Source organism: Enoplosus armatus, chromosome 11, assembly GCF_043641665.1.
Source record: "Enoplosus armatus isolate fEnoArm2 chromosome 11, fEnoArm2.hap1, whole genome shotgun sequence".
Taxonomy (NCBI): domain Eukaryota; kingdom Metazoa; phylum Chordata; class Actinopteri; order Centrarchiformes; family Enoplosidae; genus Enoplosus; species Enoplosus armatus.
The window spans coordinates 18,730,183-18,757,361 of NC_092190.1; the positions used below are offsets into that span (position 1 = coordinate 18,730,183).

The 27,179-nt window shown below is 42.5% G+C and overlaps 1 protein-coding gene across 4 annotated transcripts in view; it reads left to right on the forward strand.

Moving 5' to 3' along the window:
- Positions 1–27,179, forward strand: part of myo1b (myosin IB) — a 57,227-nt gene extending 30,048 nt beyond the window's left edge. Inside the window, exons 6-31 of one of the 4 annotated variants that reach the window (XM_070914019.1) lie at positions 992–1,038; positions 3,092–3,155; positions 4,905–5,003; positions 6,115–6,218; positions 7,789–7,936; positions 8,778–8,896; positions 9,374–9,460; positions 9,595–9,660; positions 13,077–13,181; positions 14,909–14,971; positions 15,155–15,355; positions 15,480–15,706; positions 16,057–16,257; positions 17,183–17,276; positions 18,331–18,480; positions 18,568–18,636; positions 18,725–18,811; positions 19,193–19,279; positions 21,175–21,261; positions 22,668–22,742; positions 22,868–23,002; positions 23,397–23,503; positions 23,684–23,816; positions 24,050–24,202; positions 24,566–24,696; positions 24,796–27,179. In XM_070914019.1, coding sequence (XP_070770120.1) covers positions 992–1,038; positions 3,092–3,155; positions 4,905–5,003; positions 6,115–6,218; positions 7,789–7,936; positions 8,778–8,896; positions 9,374–9,460; positions 9,595–9,660; positions 13,077–13,181; positions 14,909–14,971; positions 15,155–15,355; positions 15,480–15,706; positions 16,057–16,257; positions 17,183–17,276; positions 18,331–18,480; positions 18,568–18,636; positions 18,725–18,811; positions 19,193–19,279; positions 21,175–21,261; positions 22,668–22,742; positions 22,868–23,002; positions 23,397–23,503; positions 23,684–23,816; positions 24,050–24,202; positions 24,566–24,696; positions 24,796–24,928 — 2,972 coding nt within the window. In that variant the 3' untranslated portion in view covers positions 24,929–27,179. Of the gene's footprint in view, positions 1–991; positions 1,039–3,091; positions 3,156–4,904; positions 5,004–6,114; positions 6,219–7,788; positions 7,937–8,777; positions 8,897–9,373; positions 9,461–9,594; positions 9,661–13,076; positions 13,182–14,908; positions 14,972–15,154; positions 15,356–15,479; positions 15,707–16,056; positions 16,258–17,182; positions 17,277–18,330; positions 18,481–18,567; positions 18,637–18,724; positions 18,812–19,192; positions 19,280–20,348; positions 20,436–21,174; positions 21,262–22,667; positions 22,743–22,867; positions 23,003–23,396; positions 23,504–23,683; positions 23,817–24,049; positions 24,203–24,565; positions 24,697–24,795 lie in introns of all 4 variants that reach the window. The other 3 variants (XM_070914021.1, XM_070914018.1, XM_070914022.1) reach the window with 3 other exon arrangements.

A 27,179-nucleotide genomic window follows, 5' to 3' on the forward strand; every position in this document is an offset into this window, starting at 1 on the left:
TTTTATTTCCTCAACTTCTCCCTAGTTTACCACACACACACATACTGTGTCATTCCCACAGCTCAGTGCTGGCACAGGAACAGCTGTATTTTAATTGGGAGCATTGGACAGGAAATGCCCATGAATGATGAAGCTGAATGCCCGGGTTGAGTCGCTGCAGAAACTCTGCACATCTGCAAGAGTTTAGCTCCTGCCGATCTAATTGCCCTTACGCTAAAAATGAGGGAGGGGACGAGGGGCACAGTTATCGCGCTACTCCCAATGTGTCTGAGTCATGTTTGCTCTCTATGACTCTCTGCTTCGCTTTCTTTCCGAATCTTTATTGGTTTCATTCCTTGTCACCCTCTATGACTTTTCATTTCTTGCTCTAATTCCTCTTCCTTTCTTAACGGTAGCCTTAAACACACATTAATCAGCTGTTATCAGCAATTAGGCAGTTCTGCTAGTAGCGCTGCGATGCATGACAACATTTTGCATTTCAATGTAGAAATGGGGGGTCGAAGCAAATTGAGAGGGCTCGGGATGGGAAAGTACTGTTCTAAAAGGATAACCTATGCACATAACACAAGGCCTATATATGCACATTTATATATGCTGCATTTAACCTGCTCACTAAAAAAAAAAATCATACTTGTGGTGTTATTGTTTTGTTTATAAGCACTGGCACATATTGGAGCACTTTGTCGAATGTTGTGTGACAGCAAGGTTCAGCCCCTTCTAAGCCTGGAAAGCCCTCGCGCTTTGCTTAATCCATACAAAAGTATGGGGCTTCATCAGTAGAAATGGCTTTGACATCCAGCCCTTTATATGATTGACAGCTAGCTGGATTGAGGCACAATGTTAGGGATCTTTAATGATGTTTGGAATATTTGTAAACAAGCTTTGATTAGTTTTTTTTGTATTGGCTATAACTTTTATACTAGATGGATTAGCATAAATTCTGCATCCAATATTTTCATCACATCCCATTATGATTTTGCTCCTTTTTCAGCCTTTGGAAATGCCAAAACAGTGAGGAATGACAACTCCTCCAGATTTGTAAGTATCCTTTTCATAACTGAAAAACAACTGTGATGTTGTTGTAGTGTTTAATTAGATGGTTGCTTCTTTAATGAACCCTTATTGGCTAAAAATTATGCTGAACTCTGTTGTTTTCATTCAGACTTCATTCACGCTTGTGCATAATCCGGCACTTTGTCCACGTTTTTCTCTTTCCTTTCCAAATAAGCCCCACAGTGTTTCTTAATTCCCTAGATTTGTTTCCCTCTCTGTTTCTTTTTAATTTCTTTACACAGTGAAATGAAAGTAGGATCTACAATGTTATGGTAGCTTATTTCCCTCAGTTCTCATGACAGTGATTCTGTCTAGACACAAATACATTTAAGTCACAACAGCCTTTGTAACGGCTTGATGGTGTTTGCACATACAAACCGGTTTAAAGCTCACAAGACGTCAAGGTTTCCTGCAGACACATGTCCTTGGTAAGTGATGCGTGTTAGTACGTGTTTCATGGCAACATTGTGATGTCGAGCACAAATGGAAAAAATACAGGAAATAACATCCTTGTGTGGGGGCTTTTTGTCACAAGTGTGTTTTGTAATATCTTTGCCATGTATGTATTGGATCTGTACCTTTCACCAGCCCATGCATGGCCTGAATTACAGCAGGCCTTGCACACATGACTTATTGCACTCGCACAAGTTAAATGGCCTTTGTAAAAGCTCTTTACATACGGCATATGGTCCAAGGCCTTTTGACCTACACTGCTCTTCATCAACAACAGAATGTGGCTAAATGCCAATACAGAGCCATCACACTGACCTCTCTAATTTTCCTTGCCAAAAGAGAACTCTTGTATTGTTGCGCTGATTTTTTTATTTTCTACTCATCTCTCAATTGATTAAAATAGCACTTGTTTGCAAGTTGAGCTCCAGATAGTTTGCTCCTATGATTACCTGTTCAAACTACTGTGGTTTGAAACTGGAGATATCTAATGTTAATCTTCTATGTAAGGCAGAGATAGCATCATAAGAATGATTCCATGTCTGCATCGTTCTTTGTACAGACGGACACAAATTCAGAAAAAGATTCCAGGCAGTAGCCGTATGAAAGGAGACGGGTGTGTTTTTGTTTCACTCTCACACTTTCTGGCTCTGTATTTTCAGGGAGGCTTGATCCAGCAGCAGCAGCAGCCTGCTTCTGGTTCCTCCCTTATGACACGACATTACATCAGATCACCCCCTATCACACTATCACTTGTGTCCATGTTCATGTTAATTTGGCTGCAAAAGTGAGTCAGTTTATCTGAAGAACTTCCAGTACATCCAAAAGTCTGATTGCAACACACTGTCCTGGTGCCAAAAGACTGAAGGGATTTTTTGTCTCAATGTTTGGTTTTAATGGAAACTGGTTATACCAGCCAGTAGCAGCTAGCAGGCTAACCGCCAATGTACTTTTCCAATCCCAATTTTAGCTTTCCTTTTCACACCATATTCAATCCTCTACCTACATTGGTACATACAAACACACGCCAGCGCTTGGACGTGCAGTTGTATCAGGGAGTATTATAAAGGATTATGCCCCTGATCGGTTTATATTTAGGTAACCTTGGAATAAACCTCTAGACAAGGACCTCAAGCCTCCCCACTAGATACCAGTTCATCAGAGACTTATGAATCAAACTGTCACTTTATTTCGCTGAGTGCAGCAGGCTTATTGAGTTTGGCTGGAGCCCACTCACCAGCAGAGCCTGGCCTTTTCTGAGGACCTGTCTGCTATTAATACATGGGGGGGGGGGGGGGGGTGATCAAACACACAGGACTCTATGTTCTGACTTCCAAGTTTTATACAGAAGCAGAGAGGGGGCCTGAAATGGTTTGTTTTAGTCCTCCAGTAGGAAGAACTTGGCAGGATGATGGGGGGGGGGGCTTTCCCTCCACGGAGGCCAGTTATTTCACAGCAGTTTATGATTGGCAGCTGGTGCTGTATCGTAACGTGAATGGGTTTGTGCAGAGATCCTCACTATGAACTGAGCTGAACTCACAGTGTACAGTGTAAATTAAGGTTGTAACTGTTGTGCTGTGATCCACAGGGGAAGTACATGGACATTGAGTTTGACTTCAAAGGAGATCCTCTGGGTGGAGTCATCAGCAACTGTAAGTAATAATGAGATAAAAATGCCCTTAAAATTAAAACTGTTCTGTATCTGTAAATGTTTGTGCAGAGTTGCACACACCATATTTCTGTCACAAGTGTCTGTTCCAGTAGCACATTTTTATGAAAGCTTTAAAATTGATTAATGCTTTATTGGAGCCAATCTCATTCCCCCCCCCTACCCACTGACTTTCTCTCAGCTCTTCCCTCTGTTTTGGTTTTTATCTTGCCTCTGTTCACACTGTTTTGTCTGCACTGACTTCTCCGCCAGAGGTCACAGAAACAAAGAGAGGAGCTGATGGCCGAGACACAAATGAACCTCTTGTCTGTTGGCCCGAGTTAGTCCAGCACAAGGGACTGCCTGTGAAGAAGAGCCACTGGCATGTGACTGCTTCAGACAGGGCTGGCTAGACAGATGGATGAGGATGTTCTTGCAGGGCAGGCCTGGATGGATTTCTCTTCACCTCTCAGCTCATTATTTTCCCCTAGATGTGTCCTTCATCCTCCGAGCCTTCAGTGCTTCCGACAGCTTAGATTAGATAGCTATAATTTTTTGAAAAGCCAATTCTCCGTAGCTTTGGTAATGACAGAGTGGCAAGAAGTTTTTTGGCAGCCAAACAGCCAAAGCCCTGAGTCAAAACATAACAGGATATTGATCCCACATTGCTACTTTAATGTGTGTTTGCTTATCTAAGGGAAACGGAACATGTTGCGAACAGAGTCTGTAACAAATGCTGTCCAGGATGCTTGCAGAAAATGGGAGGCTATGGCTCTAAAAAACAAGATGACTGAACGGTTTGGCCCTTAGGTTGAGAATAATAGAGACTTCACACGAAAGTATAAAAGAAACGGGACCAAAAATATTAATATCATTAAATAAGATGCTGATATGGAGGAAGTGGCTCTTCAGTGGTATTTTTCTGACCCTCACAGCTCAGTTGATGTTGTATTATTGATGTGCTGGCTCTTATCTGGTCACTTGTGTGATTCATGGCCAGGTGGGTGCCACAGAATCGCATTCAGCCTGATCCTTGACAACCCCACGTCTCTGTTTAGGGCTCTCTAGTTAGGTGCTCGTAGTGTATCCACACATGCAGTGCAAAGTGGCACTTCAGTCCTCTCAGCACCCACACACTGTTGAGTCAGAGTTTGTGAGGGGGGGGGGGGGGGGGGGGGTTGCGTCATAGTTAAAATGGAAGTTTGTGTGGATATTATTTTCCCAAAATGTTCACTTCAGTGCAATGTAAACTCTTAAGTCTCCTAAAATAAGATGTTTTCTAACCCGACAAATTGAATGCTATTATCCAGCCAGACTGGCAGTGAAGAGGATCTCAAGCAGCCTCAGATGCTGAGCTCTGCAGTTGCTCTTTAATTAAATCATACTCAGCCTAATGCGGTGAGCAGATGATGGTCCCCTTTTAATCAGGTACTGTTGCACTTGGGCGGTAGCCCGAAAGAAAGGGCTGACGTTTGATATCCTTGCGTGGTTTCTTCCTTGTACACTTCCTGTAGTTATACACACACTCAATTACCAACATTGGCTTGGTCACCATGGCAACTTGAATACATAAAGTAGTTTAAACCAGAAACTGCACTGAGCTCCACACAGATGTTGGGCATCTACCCCTCATTTACTATTCAAGGACACCACTGAATCACCACAGAATCATTTCCTGTGAAGACTATTATTAGGAAAGGACTTTTTGTCGTCATGTGTCACTGTTTCCTTTTGTTGTTCTTTACTCTTTTAGATCTGCTGGAGAAGTCACGTGTGGTGAAACAGCCAAGAGGAGAGAGGAACTTCCACGTCTTTTATCAGCTCTTGTCTGGAGCCTCCGATGACACCCTCAGTAAGTCGTAAAAATGCTGGAAATTGGAGCTGAATGGAGGCATCAGTAGTGTGAGTAGGGACAAACTTAACTCAAAGATTAAAGGGCTTCTGGATCTGAGAGACATGGCAGTTTTGAAATGCTGAAAAATTTAAATCCAACCTTCTTATCAGCCCAAACTACAAACTGGGGTTGTAATATATTTAGCTTGCCTGGAATCATTTCTGGTCCCTGAATATAAACATCTCTGCACTCCGGAAGTAATGAATCAAGCTTCACTGTAGCTAGCGAGCAGTCGTGTCCAGAGGAAAATCTTCATTGTTGACATTGTTTTGATTTAGGGTGTCATACACCAGACTGGGATGGTTAACATGGATCATGAAGTTTGAGTTCTTAACTGTCATCGGGAAGCATCAGCATGTTGTTCCTCGTGTTAAAGTCTTAGATGAATATTTCCCAGCAGGTTCGCAGCTGCACGGACACATGGCTGATGCATTAATGACCCAATCTTCCTGCCTAACAAACAGCACAGAGAACAAAGACTAGCCGTGAAACCTGCTCCCTATATTTGCTTTTCTGTGGACAGAGATCATTGTTTCATGACCTGAACACAGGAGAACAATATAATGGTCATTGACTCTAGAGCACACACATCAGAGGGGCTTGATTCAGCTGTAGCTAATGCAACCACTAATGAAATCTGACACATGCACCCACGAGAGGAATGGATTTCTTTGCTACTAGATACGGGGGCTTTTAAGAGGGCCATTTGATCTTCCAGAATAATGTTTACAGCAGTAACTCGAAGTGCCTACGCTGTGTGGAAATAGTGTTTGGAGTGACAATGGCCTGAAGGTTGGACCAATGTGTATTAAGGCATGGGGTGTCACCCATTTGAACCTTTGCACCTTCAAGTGTTTTTTTTTTCTAGATGGTCCTTGAAGAATGCAGCTCATGACCATCATTACAAGATCGTGTTGTTTTTTTTTTTGTTTTTTTTATCAGGCACCGTCCAGCTGAGTGTGTAGTTGTGTAATTTGCATTTAATGTAAATACGGCTTAAATTGCCTTTAGCCAACCTGCTTTAAACAAATGTAGTTTAAATGGCAACCACATGGTTTGTGTGTCACAGAGAAGCTGAAGCTGGATCGGGACTTCAGCAAGTACAACTACCTGAGCCTGGACTCTGCCGCGGTCAATGGGCTGGATGATGCAGCCAACTTCAGGACAGTCAGAGTGAGTAGTACTTATGCGTATTTGCCTGATTTAAAATTACTCTTAACCCTAATTTAGACATACTCCCAGTTGATATTTTAAGTTTGACCCCCAAATAACGTCTGGGGACTGGTAGAAAATTGTCTCACTTTCCTAAAAATGTCCTGATTCCAGTTTTTATTTAAACACAAATGGTCTCAAAAACCAGACGAACAGGAACACACATTCATCACGGCAGCGGCACGCTCCAGTGGCGACTTTCCTCTGTTGCATCATGCCGAGTTCATCTAAATCCTGCACAGAGGGTAGAGGCGGGCTGATTTTTCTCTCTTATCTCCTTTACATAACAAACTAACAGAGTACAGTCTTCTCGATTGTGAAAACACTCCACACCAGACTCCCTCCCAACTATTGCAAAACCAGGCGAACTTTGAACTGAGCCTGAACTTGAAAGTGAACTATAACCTGAAAGTACTACATTTGCTTGGATAGAACATGGGAAATTCCATGTGCAGCATTAAACCAAATTTCAACAATGGTTCAACTTGTAACAGCACAGTGGCAGCTGCATTTGTTTGGGTAAAACCAGCTGCTTCATTTTATTTAGATACATCTGTGCACATACATGTTCTGTATTGCTGCTCCTTATCCTTACTGATGGTGACACATAGGATGTTGTGTCCATAAGAGACTATTGCACTCTATTGTTGCACTCAGCTACTGTATAAACCACTGCAGTCTGCTATGCCACATTCTACTCTAGTTGTTTCCTTGCATTTCACATCCTGCTTCTCAACACCTCCCACAGTGAGTTTTCACAGTATTCCCCGTACAGCTGCATTTCACCACCGGAAGTCCCTCCACATGGCCTTTTCTGTTTTACAGCCAGAGGTGGCCACACTTTCTTCCCTTGAACATTTACTTAAATGTTTAGTTTAATGTTTAGAATTTTGACTTAATTCTGGTACAAAGTTTAATTTCAACAAATATGAAAGCACCACAGCAAACAAGACACAGAAAGCTGTGGGTCTTCGTAACACAAATCTCAAGCACTTCATTAATCGTCTGTTTTGTCAGCTTTGTAAAGGAAGTTGTTTCATATTTGGCACTGGTATGATGGACTGGGCTTCAGGTCAAGATGTTTAAATATTCAGTTGGGTAATTTGCAGTTAAGAGTAGATTGAGCTGATGTGTTTTAAGGGTTTTTGCTCGTCTCCTCTTTTCTTGGCACCATTGAATTATGTTAATCAAATGTACTCTTAGTTTGGCTTGGAGTCCCTAAAAATAGAGACTTCAGTCTAAAGACACTGTTGAATTAAAGACATGGTGATTGGTTGACACAGCTTATTGGCTGGTGTAGCTCTGCTTTGATCAAGCCTTTTTCTATTCCAGTGTGCACAAATCCAACTTTGATTGGTGATGACTAATAAGAGGATTTGTGCTTGCAGAAGACATTTGTGTTGAACTGGTGTGTTTACCCGGTCATAGACACCGTCACATTACAATGCATTTATAGCTCCCTTTTGCAACCCTGCGTCCATGTTCAACAACCTCAGCTGATCTGTGACTTATTCCTGTTTTATCCTCCCAGAACGCCATGCAGATTGTGGGCTTCATGGAGGACGAGGTGCAGTCGGTGCTGGAGCTGGTGGCGGCCGTGCTGAAGCTCGGCAACATCGAGTTCAAGCCAGAGTCACGCTGCAACGGCACAGACGAGAGCCGCATTAAAGACAAGAATGGTGGGTTTGACAGGCGACAAACAGGAAGCAAAGAGTGTCTCCTTTATTAAAATATCTTCCTTTTATAACTCATTTCCACCTTTTTATTTAAATGATTTGGCAGCCTGATGTAGTCGTGAACAACTGAGCCCTCTGGGTGTTTAGTTGTGATTAGATAAATATCAGACAACTGAATAATATTCTTTTTTTTGTGCACATTTTTACACAAACCTTTTGAACCACATGTCCAATTGGCCTGATGTTGAGCTACTGCCCCCTATTGGCTGCTTTAATCTCTTCTGCAGTCTTCCTCACCAAGTACAGATTTGTATTTTATGATTCGTGTGACAAGAGCTATTGGTGTGTGTGTGTGTGTGTGTGTGTGTGTGTGTGTGTGTGTGTGTGTGTGTGTGTGTGTGTGTGTGTGTGTGTGTGTGTGTGTGTGTGTGTGTGTGTGTGTGTGTGTGTGTGTGTGTGTGTGTGTGTGTGTGTGTGTGTGTGTGTGTGTGTGTGTGTGTGTGTGTGTGTGTGTGTTATCCCTCCCACAGCTGTTCTCTTTAGGCAAATATTCATTTACATATTTCCCTCCATGACAGTATCATGATCCATCTAAGTGCCACTTTTGCTGAGAAAATGTCTTTTTTTTTTTTCTTGAGTGAATCACCGGCTCGTTGCAATCCTATTGCAACATGTGGCCTCTACTTAATTAAAAAACAAGTCTTTTATCATTGCCACCCACTTGATCTATCAGTTTTATGTTCAGCTGCAACATAAAATATACAATAAGAATAATGATTTCTGTCCTTTCCCCTTGAACTCTGCAGAAGTGGTGTTTGTTAGTGTATTTGTACGTGTTTTGCAGATTTGAAGGAGATGTGTGAGCTGCTGGGGATCGAACAGTCAGTGCTGGAAAGAGCGTTCAGCTACCGCACGGTAGAGGCTAAGCTGGAGAAAGTGTCCACGACCCTGAATGTATCCCAGGTCAGAGTTACAAATCTGTCTTGCACCAGTTATACCAATGCATATCTGTCCTACTTGTATTGACATTACCACACACACACACACACTCACTCACGGTGCATAAAAAGATAAAGGGCCATTTCTTCCCCCTGACTTGCTCCTCTGGCTGCCGACTCTCATCCATGTCATTGCTACAGGAAAACCTCTCCATTATAGATAAGCCGTATTCCTCCTGGAAATTCAAATGTAGGTCATATTTTAGAGGTTAGTGAGTTCACTCAGACTGTTCATGTAACGTGGAGGCTGTAAACATGGGCCCTCTGTGTCCAGAAGCAGCAGAGGAAATGGTTCAGATGATTACCCTGACCTCAGAGTAATGTTGTGTTGGTGGTGTCATGGATTAGCTTTTTGGATTTTTTTCAAGGACTCTGTTATTTTGGGTATGCAGAGATGAAGTGAATATTAATTAATGCACCAATAATGTGTGTTTAATTACAGGCCTACTATGCCCGAGACGCCCTCGCCAAAAATCTCTACAGTCGTCTGTTTAGCTGGCTCGTTACCAGGATCAACGAAAGCATTAAGGTGATGTCCAGAATACATTTTTATTTTATTTCAGTTCAGATTTAATCAATTATTCTGTTATAGTGCCAGGTTAAACTGGCAGCACATCACTGTCAAAGTGTATTTCTAATATTGACAGTATTGTCTCCTTGCAGGCACAAGCTAAAACTCGCCACAAGGTCATGGGTGTGCTTGACATCTATGGCTTTGAGATATTTGAGGTAAGACAAATGGCAGATCAAACCCGCTCTCTTTGTTCTGATAAGCCACAAGGACAGACTCTAACCACCCAAACATTTTATTACATATAAAAGGATTTTGCCCCAGGCTGTTTGCATGCATGTTTTTTTTACCTGTGAGGAGCTTATCAATAAGAACGGAGGGCTGATAAAACCACATTCATATCAGCTTTATTGCTCCTAGGGGTGAAATCGTTTTTTATGGCAAGGTAGTGTTGAAATCTCAATGCGACAATCAGCAATTTTCAGTAGAAAAATAGCCACAACATTAAGAAACCGCTCAATACACAGGAAACGTACATTCTCAACACACAATATACATGTTATGGCTACACTGTCAAACATTTTACACAGTAAACATTACATATTACAGCATAGGCAGAGGTCAATTTTATTTATATAGCCCAATGTAGCCCAGCCATTTGGGCATCAACGTGCATGTAAATAACCATGTGCATGCAAACACATGCAAGACAGAGCACTGTGTAGACTAAATGGAGATTGCTTGATGCCTTCAGTCCCTCTACCCCCCATATGTTCATGTCTTTTTTCATATCCCTGCTTGTTCACCCCACTCACTCTCAAGTCCTTCCTCTCCTCTCACTGTTGTGTTGTGTTGTCTGGGTCACCAGGATGGAGTAAGTAACACCTGCACCGGCTTGTTTGCTGTGCATGCCGTGATCGAAACTCCTTTTGACCTAATTCAGCTCACCATGAAAGACGATTTGAGGGCTCCCGGGTGTGCAGCATAGCCACACGGCTGAAAAGATGCTAAAGAAGCATTTGCATCATTTGAATCATGACATAACACCCAGTTGCCTGTTTATTTAGTACACCTATCTAAAACTAATGCAGTGTAATGGAACAGCCCTGCAATAATCCCTACGTTCATGAAGATTGCTGTATAATGTTCAACTTTTAGAGAGGTGTTGATGCAAGTTTATGGCCATTTTGGAGGCTGTAGTTTGTGGTGCTATTGAATTTGAATTACACTGAGAGGTGTTTTTAATATTTTTATATCCATTTATATCAACATAGGTAGACTGAATACTGTTTTGGAAGGATTTATTTATTGCATGGCTGTCTTATTAGACTGCATTAGTTTCAGCTAGGTGTACCTAATAAACTGGCAACTAAGTGTGTTGCTGTGTTGAATGTCTGGTCTCTGGTTATAAAGAGATATTAGTTTAAAGGAATAGTGGACTATTTGGGGACATACGCTTATTCCCTTTCTGAGATGAGACGATTAATACCACTGTCATGTCTGTACGGTAAATATGAAGCTGCAGCCAGTTAGCTTAGCATAATACTGAAAATGGGGGCAGTAAGTTTCTGGAGTCTCGTCATCATTGTGAGGTTGCCAGGCAACCAGTAGAGACCCCAGGGAGTTACTTCACCCAGCTAAGAAATATTCTGGCAGAGGTTAAACAAACAAGATATAACATGCTAATTACTGAGCTTTAGAGGCGCTCTTGGGCAGATTTATTTTTAACCTTTGGACAGAGCCAGGTTAGCTGTTCCTTCTTTTTTGAGTTTGTATGCTAAGCTAACAGTTGTTTAACTGTAGCTTCATATTTACTGTACAAACATCTGCCATGATGTCTCTGAAAGAAATTGAGTAAGAATATTACCCAAAATGTTGAACTAGTCCTTTAACAGATACAGATTAAGCTGATGCTTTGGGATGTTTTGGTAGTCTAGTAGTAATTTAACAAACTGATACCTGTACTGTTCTCAATATAATTAATTTATTATGACAAAATTGGTGCATGGCAATTTCATGGTCTTAAATTTCTGTCATAATAAACAGGAAAGATTTAGCAGATTTAGATTTTGTTCCCTGTAAGTAAGTCAGTAAGTACTTTTCTCCCTGACAATGTTGACTTTAACTTAACGTAACACATAATATTAAATGCGAGGACTTTCCCCTACCTTGGGGCAAGTGAATCAATACCTTTTGAGATATGACACCATTAACTTAAAACAGTTTTAAGACGGTTACTTTCTCAAGCTGCTATAAATGGCTTGTCATGAAACCGCACAGTTGCATCTGAAATATTTTAGGGTTACAGTACAAGTCTGTCATATTTCAGTCTGGTGTCTGCTGCCACTTGGGTATAGACATGCTATCGAGTGTGTGTGTGGGTGTGTGTGTTTGTAGAGGTGAAGACAGCCTTTTGGTTTCTCAATAAAAGGAAATCTTCGTCTCAGCATTAATAACTAATCTCTTTGTGGTTATGTGTTCTGTTTCCTGGTCACTGAGAAACCTTGCCATGTCCTTCACTCTGAGACTAAACATGCTAACCACTGTTGTGTCCTTAGCGATGAGTGTTAACCTAACCCAGCGCACAATAAGGCCATCTGCCAAGAAGCATGACTCACCAATGGTCATAATCGACAACAATAATTGTGAAATGTGGGGAGTAAAAATGGTCGAGGCTTTGAAATAGTTAACCCACTATCAATGTTTACTGAAGTCTTTGACGGTTTACAGGAACCTGATCTGATAAGGGTTTATCATCTTAAGGTACACGAACGAGATGTACTGGTATCAGTCGTTCACTCTCCACATTTATTAAATGTTTGTTCACTGATGGTTGTCAAAGTGATGAGCAAGCAAAATGTTAAGCAGAGGGAATGAGCCGCAGGTTATAGTTTGTGCAAGCTGATTATTACCTGCATTATATCAGATGTACGGCCCTGTTTTAAAATTTAGAGCTTGTCCCCACAGCTCGAAAATATCTGTGCATGCAGGCAGATGAGATCAGGGTTTTATTTTAAAAAGACATTTCGTCTTAACTGGATGTTACTTAAAAACCCTTTGACTAATGCATGGCCAGTTTACACAGTGAGAACTGAGTTTGCAGGTTTTGATCATGTTTTGTTGACTGATGGCAAACGACAAAAGTTGACGAAGAGGTGACCATGCTTATGAATGTTAGCAGAGAAGAAAGAATGCAGTCGGAGCTTAAATGAGCTTTGAGAAATAAGGAAATGAAGCAGGGAATATGTGAAGAACAACATTGATGAAGCATTTTCTAATCGTAGTGGTTTGTGAAGAACAGCAGAAACAACAAGAACCAAGCCCAGAAATATAACAATGTTATTTTTTTTAATGCCGTTAACATAACGGGTTCATTTATCGCCTATTCTTCTCCCTAAATTACGAGGACTGATCTGAATGTTATGTCTAACAGAAAGACAATAAAGTCCTTGATTTGACATTTTCAGCTTAATTCAGTTGCTACAGTCGTCAAGACACCATCTATATATGCTGGCATGGCATTTTGCAGCCAAAGAAAAGCAATCTCCCTGACAATAACATAGAGTGATAGTGAGTTTACATGTTGTCAATAGCTGGAACTAATTGTTTTTTTCTCCTGTTGCTGCTCCTACAGGACAACAGCTTTGAACAGTTCATCATCAACTACTGCAATGAGAAGTTGCAGCAGATCTTCATCGAGCTGACCCTGCGTGAGGAGCAGGAGGAGTACGTCAGGGAGGTAAGCTCACATTCACACATACAACACACACACACATATATAATCCATGTTCTCATGAGCAGACTGGTAGTGGACACTTGGATAAATTACCCATCAAGCCCAGCCCGCAGCCCTGGAAACACACTCTCACCTGCAACTGTACATCATTCAACATGTCAGCACTCAATTTGTTGTGTTGACAGTTCATCACCGCAGGCCCTTGCAGCATGAGCCCAACCTGGTCATGTCACTCATCTGTTTAACCTCTTGTGCTATTTGTCCGCTAAATGTGCATTCTTGCCCTTGATCCAAAGTAATTTCTACTTCATTTCTGTCCTCTATGCAGTCTCTGTCGTCCATCACACTCTGAGTTTATTCTCTCCCCGTCCCCCCTCGGTGGAGTCTCGGGGACGGAAGTGATCTCTCACTCCAGTGAGAGTAAACACTCCCCGTTGTGGGCCTTTAGGCTCTGTTTGTTTTCAAAGCTCTATGTATGTGAGTGCTGCAGTGATGACCCCCCCCACACCCCTTCCCCGCTAACACCACCACCAATGATATTCCACTCCTGGCCTCCATCCAGTCTACTGCATGGGAAAATACCACAGCGCTAGAGAAAGGAGGGAGGACCCCCAATCAGGAATTCGGCCAGTCCCCCGTCAGTTGAAGCCACGCCTTCTTTGCGCTCTCCCCCTCAAAGTATCTGTCACATTGCTTACATCAACTGAAGCCATGTTCCCAACCCATTAGCAGCTGCGAATTAGATGTCTGCGAAGGGGGGTTTTCACGGGACAGTTGTGGTTTTTAGAGGGTAAGATGGAAAATGTTTTCCTCTCCAGAAAGGCTTTGTCCTTACTCACATGATGGGAAGACTGAGATGGAGACAGAGCAGGAGAGAAGGCCTGGTGAACGTAACATCAACCCAGCAGCGACAAATATGGCTGTGAATGTAGAAATTATTCAAATCGGTCTAAAAGTACCTCCAAGAACTGCACTCAAGTTCATGATTAAAGCTTAAATAAGGAATAAGAACTGTAGCTTTAAAGGGGCCCAGCCCATTTAGTGTCTTTTTTCCACAACATTTGTTCTCATTAGGCCCGACTTCCCCATGTAAATAAGCACTAGTGACATTCGTGTCCCTAGGCTCAGTATAACCTCAGTTTATAACAATGTAAAACGTATGAGGCTGTTGACAAAAACTCCCTTTGTCTCTTTGCCAAATAGCCTTCCTCAAAACACTGCGGCATGGTCATTTGCAACATGTTGCAGATGTTTCGATATTTTGTCTCGGTTTCCATCCAGGGGATACTATTGCCTGGAGGAGATTATGTCAATGGACAGCGAGAAAGGATATCCCAAACTTAAAGGAACCAGAGTATCTGCATGAAAATGATCTGCTATTGAACGACTGTGGTTGTTGTGACTGCCATCAATTGTGGCTCATTCACATTGGCTGATTAGCATCACACTTTCACAAACAGTTGAGGTTTAACTAAACTGGAAGGCAGGCACACTGTGTCTTGTGCTTTGCTGTCCAGTATTGTCAGTTCTGTCTCATAAACTTGGCAGAATCATCTCTAGATCTCTAGTGACGTGAAGTCTGCAGTACTTTTGTGAGGGCTGCTGTGCGAGCAGCACTGCTAAGTGTTATTTTTAATAAACCACTCAAGTCTAGCTGATGTGGAAAAGACATCTGATAGCTCTGGAAAAATGGGCCATTGTCCCTTTGACCTTGATTTCTTTTGTTACAGGGCATCGAGTGGACCAACATTGAATATTTCAACAATGCTATTATCTGCGACCTCATTGAGAATGTAAGTCAGCCTCCCAGTTCAGACCACACAAACCAGTTCAGCACTTTTCCTGTTACTGTTTTGCGGACCACAAAAAATGGCTTGAGGCCAGTAACAAATAATAATACTGAATGTAACTTTGAGTATTGAACATTTTGATTGGTAATGTATACCTTTTTGTTATGTCTACCTTGCTATGTCCAGCACCAAAATGGCATCTTGGCCATGCTGGACGAGGAGTGCCTGAGGCCGGGGACAGTCACCGACGAGACCTTCCTGGACAAACTGAACACCATCTGTGCTGAACACCAGCACTTTGAGAGTCGCCTCAGCAAGAATTCAAAGTTTCTCACCGACCACAGCCTGCCACACAATTGCTTCCGCATCCAGCACTACGCTGGGAAGGTACTGGACATTAGTCTGTGTACAGAACTATAAGGAATTAATGCAAAGTAATGAGTCAAAGTTTTTGTTCAGCTTTTCAGCTAGTTTTGTTTTAGTTATTTCTGTTTTTCCTGTTCACATCAAGGTGCTGTACCGTGCCGAAGGCTTTGTAGACAAGAACAACGACCTGTTATACCGAGACCTGTCACAGGCCATGTACAAGGCCACCCAGAGCCTCATCAAACAGCTGTTCCCTGAGGGCAACCCAAGCAAAGTCAACCTGAAGAGACCACCAACTGCTGGATTCCAGTTCAAAGCATCAGTGGGCACGCTGATGAAGAACCTGCAGACCAAGAACCCAAACTACATCCGGTAAAGTCTCGTCATTTATACAGAGAGTATATCAGTTATTACCCTGCCTGTGTGTGTGGAGTGTTATGTGTTCTGTGTAATAATGATAAATTATTATTAGGAATACTCGTCTAGAGTAAAATCAATCATTTATCTCCAGAATCCATCTAGATAAGTGGTTTCCCATACACAAGCAGTGTAGTGTTAAACAATTAAAACGAAAATATGCTGTGAATCTAATTGATTTATGTTCCTCATATTAAAGCTGGACAACAACAGCTGGCTCCTGTCTGGTTTTTAATAAAAGGGTGATATCAGCTCCATACAGCCGTCTAACCTTAGTGAGAACAACCTCTCCTCTTGCTTTCCAGGTGCATCAAGCCCAATGACAAGAAGGCATCCCACATCTTCACCGAGTCCCTGGTCCGCCATCAGGCGCGGTACCTGGGACTGATGGAGAACGTCCGTGTGAGGAGAGCGGGCTACGCCTTCCGCCAGGCCTACGAGCCCTGCCTGGAACGCTACAAAATGCTCTGCAAACGGACCTGGCCCCACTGGAGAGGGCCCGCCAGGTAATGGCTGTGTTTATTCTGAAGCAGCGACTAATTGTGGGGCAGGTGCGGGGAGTGGGGAAGGGGCCTTGTCACTGGAAAGTTGCCTAATGAAATCCCTGAGAAACACTCTTTAACTGAGGCACTGAACCTTCACTCTTCCCAGTGGAGGGACTGGGACCGGCAATAATAGACTGTAGTCGGAGGGGGCAGCTCCCAGGTGTGACTGCGTGGAGCTGGGTGAATGTGAATGACTTTCCCTGGATAAACAAGGGTTCTAAGAGGGGAAATAATCAGCTGAACAGTTAAGCAAACATGCTGACATATATGTTTAAAGATAGAGAACATAGTCAGATAAATGTAAACCTGGTACTATTAGGGAAAGGGTATTTTGTTATCTTGTGACTGTTGTGTTGTTGTTATTATTATTATTATTATCATTATTGTTGTTATTACCCACATACACAGTTCCAGGTATTTGCACACTCCACGTGAAACTCCTTATGTCCTCTCAGAAACTAGCAGCACTCTTGTCACATACCAGTTGTTGTTCACTGTTCAGCAGAAATGAGCCTTTCCCTCTCCTGAGCATGTTGAGACATTCATCCTTATCTGTCCTCTCTGTTCTATATCAGCCCGACTCGCATGTTTCATCCTCTGTGCTGGTAAAAGCACACTGATTCCTATCTGCTCTACCACACGTTGTTATCTGGCTGTTCAGCCATCCCTCTGTGCTTTGTGTGGTTTCCTTATTTCCTCTCTCCACATGTTCCTCTGGATTTGTTTCATTCTTCTCTCTCGGTTTCTCAGACTCTACATCCTCTTTTCTGTCCTGTCTTGTGTCTAAAATCTCTGCACTACTTATATACAGTTTGCTCTGTTTATGGCCACTTGAAGTGTCAAGTATGCTCTGGATGACCCATCTGACCCTTCTGGCTCCCCATAGGGAAGGAGTAGAGGTGCTGATGGCTGACCTCCAGGTCCCAGCAGACGAGTTCTCCTATGGCCGCTCCAAGATCTTCATCAGGAACCCAAGAACGGTAGAAGACACAGATAAAGCACCTCTGCATCCCTTTTTGAATTTGTTTTCTAGCCAGTTTTGACATCTGCCGTGTACTCCAGCAGATCAGAGCTGCGTTTGAATCCAGTGTACTCAGCTGTCCTGCTTTCTCACAGTAAGATGTTTGTAAAGCAGGGTGGGCTGCAGTTAGAGCCCCCACTTCAGCAATTAGCATGCAACCACCACTCTGTAAACACATGGTTTCACTTAGCCACCCCATCTAACATGGGAAATGAGCTCCTTTACTCGCCGCTTGTAGGCTCTTCAACTGCTCAAGCCTGCAGCCTTTTGAATGGACTCTCTCCCCACCCAACAAACAAAGCTTGGAATAACATGATCTCATACTGGGATTTTTTTTCCTCCTATAATTGCTTTTTCTGTCTGATCAATTATCTCCCTTATATATCTGCAGCTGCGAAATCACTACATAGAGTCTCATTGAGTGGACTTTAATCCATGTTTCCAGACTTTTATTTATTTTGGCTGTTAATCCAATGCAGCCACACCTCCTAGTTTAATTGTTATCAACGTTTGGAGAAATTCTTGTCAGAAAACATGGAGCAAGATGTGGCATCTTCTGCTTCACTACACACAATGCCGAGTCATTTGGAGTTAATATGGAAACTCTTACGTACGTCATTTATTTTATTATGCAATTTGTAAAGCTCTTTGAGCTGTCACTATGTATAAACTATGATAAAATATTGTACTCGCATCCCTGATGAAGATAAGTCGATTCACATTCATTGTCTTGCTCTAAGCCCGAGCAGGAAAGGGTTATGACGCAGATAGATTGGACTTTGCACTTGATATGAATCAGTATTTGCTCAGATAGATAGATATTGATCTTATAGTGAGAGACGTTTTCTTTATGCCCTTTTTTCCTTTTATAACTTTATTTTCCTCATGAACTTATTGCAGAGGTTAAGAAGTAAAAGTTTGATGTTGATACTTGCCAACTTTAACAGTGGCGGACATCAGTAAGGGTGTTTTCTTGTTGTCTTATGTAGTTAATTCTCTCGTCTTCCCCGCAGCTCTTCTTCTTGGAGGAGAGGAGGAGGCAATGCCTGCAAGACCTGGCCACACTCATTCAGAAGATCTACCGCGGCTGGAAGTGCCGCAGCCAGTTCCTGCTGCTGAAAAAGAGTCAGATAGTGGTGGCAGCATGGTACCGCCGATATGCGGTGAGGCTTTCTCAAAGTCACACACAAAGCAAAATAAACAGATACGCATTTATGCATAATTAATTTCCTGTCTTTTCCATCTCACAGCAACAAAAGAAATACCAGAAGATCAAGAGCGCCACCACTGTGGTGCAGTCCTACACCAGGGGATGGCAGGTGTGCATCTTCCTGTTCACTCTGTTGTAGCAGAAACCATGACAGAGAAAAGGAACACTAAAATGTTTGCTTGTTAAATTTCCACCAGGCCCGCAAACTCCTGAGAGAGCTGAAATATCAGAAGAGATGTGAAGAGGCAGTGACCACCATTTCAGCCTTCTGGCATGGCACCCAGGTACTGACGGATTGAAGTGCAGAGGGAGGTGTTTACCTCTACGAAGCTTCAGCCTGGGTTTGATACAGGCTTTTTATTCATGTTTGGGGGGAGAAAACTGCTCTTTAAGTTTTAGCAGTATTAACTTCAACACCTTTTCATCTTACACAGTGTTCTAGCCTAATGGCCCAACAGTATTATAAAAATTCTGTTCTTTAACAAAGCTCTCCTTGATATTATTGCTGCTGTTTCCCTTTTGATCCTGCTCCTTTTGCTGATCACACAACTGCCACTTCTCTTTTTTTCCCACCCCCCCCAACTCCTCTTTCACTTTCCTTTCTTGATTCTTTTCCTTCTAACATCCTCAACCTGTCTTACCTAACGCCCACCACGTCCCACTAGGCTCGGATGGAGCTGCGACATCTAAAACAAGAAGCGCGGAATAAACATGCTGTGACAGTAATTTGGGCATACTGGCAGGGAACCAAGGTATTTCCACCCAGCCGTAGTGTGTCTCTGTCCCAGCTGTCTTGTCATCCCTGTTCACCACGTCCCGTCCCATTCCCGCTATGAGACTGCCTAATAGAGCAGCAGCCCCTCTGAGTCCTTTGATTATCCACTGGCCTGATTAATGTGCGTTACTGTTGTTCGTCCTGTTGTCTGTTTTGTAGCTCTTACATGTAGGAATGTCTCTATGTTCTGGTAGTTTTATTTCACTCATGGTGTTCCAAACCCAAAGTATATTTCTTCTTCAAACTTATTTCTGAAAAGTAGTGGGATCCTTTAACGTGGCTCACATGTTTTAAATTTGTGCTTTTTTTTTGCTTTGGTTTCCATCCAGTGTGGTATTTCAAATTAGTCCCTCCTCCTCTATAATCTAATTAGCTCATAACCATACGGTGCCCACCACACAGATGATTTTCACTGTGCTATCTACTCTCACTCATGCTGAGAGGCTTCTCTTTAATATACTCATACGCTGACAGCAAAACACCAGGAAGCTCTTATAAATAAGCGTGGAATTATGTCAATGTGATGGCACATGTGTTGCTACTTTATAAAGCCTCAGTGGCTGTGAATTTGTAGTCTGCATAACATATCTGTATTTACTTAAGTGTTATCATTTCAGATATCCTTACTTGTTAATCAATATCTTATTTCAAGGTCTCACTGAATTCTCATTATAGATGTTGTTAGAGATTATTCAGTGTTGTATGTGAACTTTGCTCTGAGCAAACATGAAGGCTTCTTATTGGTCAGCATCTTTATGAAGCTCTAGATAATGTAGTAATAATCCAGACTCTCCCACCGTTATTTAATTTCTTTCCTCTAAAGCTCGACCATATGCAGAGTCACGAAACGTGAGCCCCCGCTAAAAGTCGCTCGCACGCCGATGTTAACCACCCGTTGTCCCATCTCTTAACGTCTTTTGTTTTCTTTGGTCAGTGTTTTTCCTCACAATGCTGTTTCACACCTACTCAGTACCTCTCCTGGCACAATTAAGTTTTGATTGTCACTGAAATTAACCTCCTCCGCAACTGCCACCGCTTCCCATCAGGCCCGGAGAGAGCTGCGTCAGCTGAAGGAGGAGGCGAGGAATAAACATGCCGTATCGGTCATTTGGGCCGGCTGGCAGGGCACCAAGGTATTTGGGAAGCCTATTGACTTGACTTGCCGTGACTATGTGACTTGCCGCCTCCGTCGACCCTCCTCTCCTCCCATACCCCCCCCCCCAAAAAAATAGACATCAACATATCCATCATTCTGGTCAACCCATTCTAAACATTTCACTTATGGCGTAAGGCAGTTCACCATATACCCCCTCACATACACACTCGTCCACTGGATGCTGAAGTGAAAAGAGGAGTCTGACTAATTCTACCAAAATGATCATCACCAGGGTCACGTTTTGGGTGTGTTTTCAGCTTCTTCCTCCAGGTCCATGCCTCACCAGTGCATGCTGCCTGCCATCTGCATGCCTTCTTCCTTCTTTTGTAGTTAATGCATGTTTTCTCTTTGCATCTTCAGTACTGTTTGTCTTTTTTTAGATGGAACTGTTTGGATCCATCTGCTGCCTGAGTTGTGACTTTTGCTCTTCTCCCGTTACACTCAAAGTTCCTCTAAAAGGCACTAAGTCTGCTTCCATTACAGAAGTTCCCCTGATAAATGGTGAAATTACCCACAGTGCCATGTTTGTTTCTGGAGTCTGGAGCAGCACAGCTGTACTTTTACAGTCTCTCGATGGTCACACGTGGCCGGTGTGCAGTGTGTCTGTGTGTGTGTATTTGACGTTTGCTGACCTCAGGCAAAACAGTATCTCCCTCTTCTTCCTCTCATCTTGCTTCATTTGTTCCTGCTCTCTTCCCGCCCACTTCCCTGAACAGGCTCGCAGGGAGCTGAGGAGACTGAAGGAAGAGGCCAGACGTAAGCATGCTGTCGCTGTGATTTGGGCCTACTGGCAGGGACTCAAGGTACCTACCAGCCCCACGGCACAGCCACCTCCAAGTCTGCCACCTACTCATCACCCCTGACCCTCTGCATCCTCCTCAAGCATCTATTATATGCACACTTCCACAGGAAGCCAGCCTCTGCCTAGTGCTGCAATCAAATAATGGTGGTGTTTTAAACTGTGTTGGTTTTATGCACAACCAACAGAGAATAACACAAAATCCAACGTATGCTACACCACCACAACATACAAAGATTACTAGTTTTCCTATTTGGAGTAATTATACCAAAGAGTTTTTTCCCCCGTTTTCCTCAGAAATCCCAGTTCCCTTTGCAGTGCAGTCCTTGTGGGATTTGCAGGTCTTGCCGTCCTTCAACATGTACCTCTATATCACCTGTGTGGCCCAGAGAAATGTATTTAACACAATAACTGTGATCTTATCTTAAAGGGGTAGTTCACCTAAATCAAGGGACAAAATATTTCCAGTGGTTTCCAGCCATGCAGATGGCTTTTTGTTTTATTTGCAGAGGTTTTGAGACTTCTGTTAGCACAGGTGACAGGGATTTAATTTTAGATGCTCAAAGCTTTTAAAATTGACATTTGAAATGATGAAACCAGTTTTCATTAGAACAATTTCTTGGATAGGAAAACGTTTAGCAAAGTTGTGACACAGTAACACTTCCTCCTGTTATTCCACAGCTTTAAATGCATTTTAGATCATTATTTAGGGACAGTTGCTATCTTCCTCTCTTTGGTTTTTAATGCTGAAGATTTAAAGCATCAGAGCCTGACTGACATGGCAGCGTCTGTCCATCTGCCCGTCTCTCCTTCTCATCTGCTCTTTTCTAAGCGTCTTCACCCGTCTGCTACCTCAATATCTGTGCAACTAACTCCATCTAAAACAGCACCGTTTTGTGTATCCAACAGTATTTGTTTCGCTTGTTATCTCTTCCTCTAGGTGTGTATAGGATGTGTGTATGTCCTAGTTTTTTGTCTGTTTTTTGTATCTGTTGCGTGCCTGTCTGGTTTTAGAAGAAAACTGTCGTCACGCTGGTCATTTGTTGCAGTGTTAATCTTTTCATCATGTTAATTGACCCACCCTGCACCTCACCATGCACCTGTTCACCACCATTTGTGCAATTAAGGTCAGCACGAAGGTCATTTCTCATAACCATCATTGACTTTTCAGTCATTCATTCAGCAGCCATTGTGATTTTGATTAATCCAGCAGCTTGGAGTTAACTTTGTCTGTTCCAGGTGTTCGTTGTTTGTGACTAACCAAACGTCTGTTATTCTAGTGTGCTGTTTGTGTACACCATCATCCTCCTGTCAGTGTATTCCCTTTTCTTTCCTGCTTCACATCAAACTAATGGGTGACAGTAGGTGATTGACAGTTTGTTTATTGTTTAATTTTTTTTTCTGTAAAAGGTCCGCAGAGAGTACCGAAAATTCTTCAGGGCAAATGCCGGCAAGAAGATATATGACTTCACCATCCAGAGAATTGTAAGCAGGGCTTGAATTTTTACTCGAAAAATTCATTTTTGTTGTTTTTCATCAAATATTGCCTAGAATGTCATTAAACTGCATCCTCCTTGACGTACAGTTGTCATTTACATCCATTTGTCCAGATGCAAAAATACTTCCTGGGCCTGAAGAACACCATCCCCTCCATGTCACCCATAGACAAGAACTGGCCTTCCAGGCCTTACCTCTTTCTGGATGGAGTCCACACAGAGCTGCGGAGAATCTTCCATCTCTGGAGGGTTGGTCTCAAATAACCAGACCCCCTCTCCTCCTGTCTGTTACCCATATTTAATTCTGAATATTGCCTAATGCCTACCTGATAGACTGGTGCCCTAGAGAATGAAGTAACCATAATGGTTATCAACTTAAGCACTTAACTCACAATATATACAACAAAAGCTTTATATTCAAGCCACAGGCTGTAACAACCAATTAAAAAATGGCAATCACAAACACCTAAGGCAATGATCCTTCCAATTGTTGATAAGATATATACAGAGAATGAGCAATGCATCACATATCCATGCAACACACTAGAAACCTGAAAACAGAACATATTGGAGAGGCAACAGCAAATATTTCACATTTCTCAGCCCTCATTTGATGTGTTTATTCTGTTATGTGTGTCGTCAGTGCAAGAAATACAGGAGCCAATTCACAGAGGAGAAGAAGGCCGTTTATGAGGAGAAGCTGGAGGCAAGTGAGATCTTCAAGGATAAAAAGGCTCTCTACCCGAGCAGGTACCTGAAATTCTCTGGAGCAGAGTGCTCTTTATTTCACGGTATATATTAAAAGTAATATCTAGTGACCCACTGGTTGATAAATGAGTAGATAAGCGAATCTCTTAATTTCACGGTAAACACAAAGCGTCAGACCTCTTACTATGTACTATGGATGTGTTTGACTCTGTTTTGTCTCAGCGTGAGCCAGCCCTTCAAAGGAGACTACCTGGAGATCAGCAAGAACCCCAAATATCAGAAACTCAACAGCGCTGTGGATGAGAAGGTTCTGCTGGCTGACGTGGTCAACAAGATTAACAGGGCCAATGGCAAGGCAAGAGAGATCACTCGCACAACATTTACAATTCATTTAGCTCGTGCATAAGCTGAAAAACCCAAAATATAAGTTGTGATTACATTGTGACCTGCTGTTTTAGAGTTTTCTTTTTCCCACACCAAGGTTCAAGATCAGAGAGACACTTGCGTGCATTTAAAACCCCATTTCAGTCTTTGCGTTTGCTGTTTCTATGACATGTATCACAAACATGTTTCTGCTCTTATTTGCAGGGCACAGCTCGAATCTTCCTGCTGACTAAGAAGAGCGTCGTCCTGGCCGACCAGAAGACGGGCCAGGTGAAGGCCAGTGTTCCTCTGCCGGACCTCACCAGTGTGTCGGTCAGCACACAGAGTGACGGCTTCTTTGCTCTCAGACTCAAAGAGGTGAGGGAGACCTGTCGTGATGTGTTGTTTTTAATGTAGTTACAATTCGATCTTTTCATTGAACTGTCAACAAGATAGCAAAGCAAATAAGAGGATTTCCCAAAATGACTAACTAGTTCTTTAAGGCCTGCTGAGGCGCTGAGGTGGTTAAACGGCGGTCAAGTTTTTCATGTTAACTCCTCTTCACGCACAAACACAAAATGACAAACCCAGAAGGTTATACATGACATAACACAGAATAAAAGATATGAGAAAAAAGTGATCTTAATCTTAATGTAATTAGATACTAATTAAAATAATCGTTCAAATCACCACTTTTTTAATTAAATGTCATGTAAAATTCATTGTGTTGTTTTGCTTTAGGGGTCGGCCTCAGCCACCAAAGGAGACTTTTTACTCAGCAGCGAACATCTGATTGAGATCATCACCAAAATCCATCGCATCGGGGCCACAGCTGCAGACAGGGAGCAGCTCAACGTCGACATCTCGGACGAGTAAGCGAGAGTTAAATCGGGTTATCCAGGTCAATGGAGGTGATTTGTCTTCTACCCGGATGGTGTTTTAATGATGTGGCTACTGTTTCTGTGCGACAGGTTTCTGGTGCAGTTCAAGCAAGACAAAGTGTGCGTGAAATTCATTGAGGGAGCCCCGAAGAATGGCAACAGCGTGTCCTGCAAGCGCAAGAACAACCGTCTGCTGGAGGTGTCGGTGCCAACATCAGCATAGTGCAGCTCCCCCGCCAGTTCTCCAGTGCTGTTCCTGAGTGCTCAGATTGGGGTGGGGGGGGGGGGGGGGGGCGTGATTAAAAACCACCACCCACTCCGAACCTCTCGTCTCAAGGATCACCCCCCCTCCAAGGCCCACCCTGAGCCCAAAAATGACAGTGCAGTTGTTTGGCTTGTTGTGTTGTTGTTTTTCCTTCAGTCTTATCACATTAACTACGGCACCACTATAGCTGTAACCATGTGCCACTTTTTTTGGCAAATAAAGCCCTTATCCGGGTTGCATGCCACAGAAAATTTGGTCAAATGTTTCACTGGTGTTTTGTAAAACTGGGGTCAAGAGTTGAAGATGGATGTCAGAGCACAAGAGACTTATATACCAGTGGCGGTGTTGATAATGATTGTTCTGCCTGTATGTTGAATTAGTCTTCATAGAAAATGTCATTCTAAAATCTCTGTGACAAGCTCCAGCCTCAACTGGCCTTGACTCATCCATTTTGAAGCAGCTCTGGCTTTAAGCAGATGGCTTAGAATTTGAGATGAACTGGGAACTTTTGAGCTTGGCCTGTCAGATTTTAGTTTCTCTGAAGAACTTAAATACTGCACTTGTTTTCACCTCGGTGTAACCAAAAGAGGATGAACTGAAAATGAATTTGATTGTATGTTGTATTATTTTCTTTATATATATATTTTCTCTGAGAAGTGGGCAGTTAAGAAGTCAATGTAATTTGCTAGATAATTGTAAAACCACTTTTGTATCCGCAATTCCTATGTGCCATTGAGCAGGTCCCATGACGTGTCACGTGTCAGTGTACAAATACAAACGTAGAAAAACCACGTAGGTGATTGACCCTCTTCTATTACTATTGACAATACATTGCCAAACGTATCTGAACAGGGGAGTTCGTCAACCTGTGATGGCAATTTCTTGTAAGTTTTGACAGCACTGCACGTGTGATCAACTTCCATTTCCTCTAAAAGCACAGTACAATTTGTGATCTTTTTCATCTCGTGAGCTTTATTTGATCTACAAAGAGTTATTGTAAACTTAATTCATATCCTTAACTCATAGGATGTCACGTATGAATCAAAGAAGACCCCCCCTCTTGCTTTATGAGGGACTTGATTAAAGATACTGACAAAGGCAGTGCAGACATACCAGCGGAAGGAAAATAACCTACCTAGGAGAAGCAAAGACACACACACACACCTTTCATAATGTCTTCGCCAGATTCAAAGCTTTCTTTGGTGCAAAGTGAAAAAGTGATATCGATCTTTTCTTTTGTGTGCAATAAATATAATGCTTTGTCTTAATTATTCCCGACAACAACACGGTAGTGAGAACCCATAGCAGTCGCCCTCACTGTACCAGAAGCTGTACATAGGCTCTGTAGGCTGTAGCCCTGGCACGGACAAAGCGTCTCTTTAGTATCCTAATTTGAATTGCTGTTTTTTGTGAAATAGCCGTTCTTGCCGCTGCAGCTTGAGTTATTGTAGTGCTTGACTCCGCTCTGACCTAATGTGTGTTTTTCAAGGGGAAAGACCAAATATTAAGTGCACATGACCATAGATTCTTGATGTATCTGAAGAAATCGACCAGTTACGGCTTTTACAACCTTCTAGTACGTTTTTGTACACATTTGGCACACACATATTTACACACAGGCGAAATTAGATTTTCAAAGAAGCAGCAGAGTGCTATATTTTCAGGTATGTTGACTATAATCTTTCTTTGGATGTACTGGTAGTGTTGTTTTGTACTGTTGATTTCTAAGTAAACCATTTCTCTGGTGATTGTGAGGGAATAACAGCCAAAGTTGGTCTAGTCATGTTTTGCAATCCAGGGGAACCTTGGTTTGTAAGTTATTGTATTTTTTTAATGTCACACATGACACAGGGACTTGAGAAATCAGTTGTTGCTGTCCCTTTCCACGGGAACAATTGAGCTGGATGCCAGTTTTGATGTATTCTCCTCCTTGGCACTGCACAGTTTCAATGGAGTTTTGCTAAGGTGACCCACAACAACGCTCCCCACCCCCCTCCCATGCTATCGCTCTCTACTCTGTTTCATATTTGAACAATGGCTAGAGACTTCAAAGTTATGTCTGCATTCTTGTGTGCCTAATGTTAACCTGTGCTGAGAGACAGAACATGGAAATGTTTCAATAGAATTCAGTGTAACATTTACAAGTAATCTTTTTTTAAATTAAATAAAAGTCAATAAGAAATAAACGTTATTCTGTGACACACTTTCA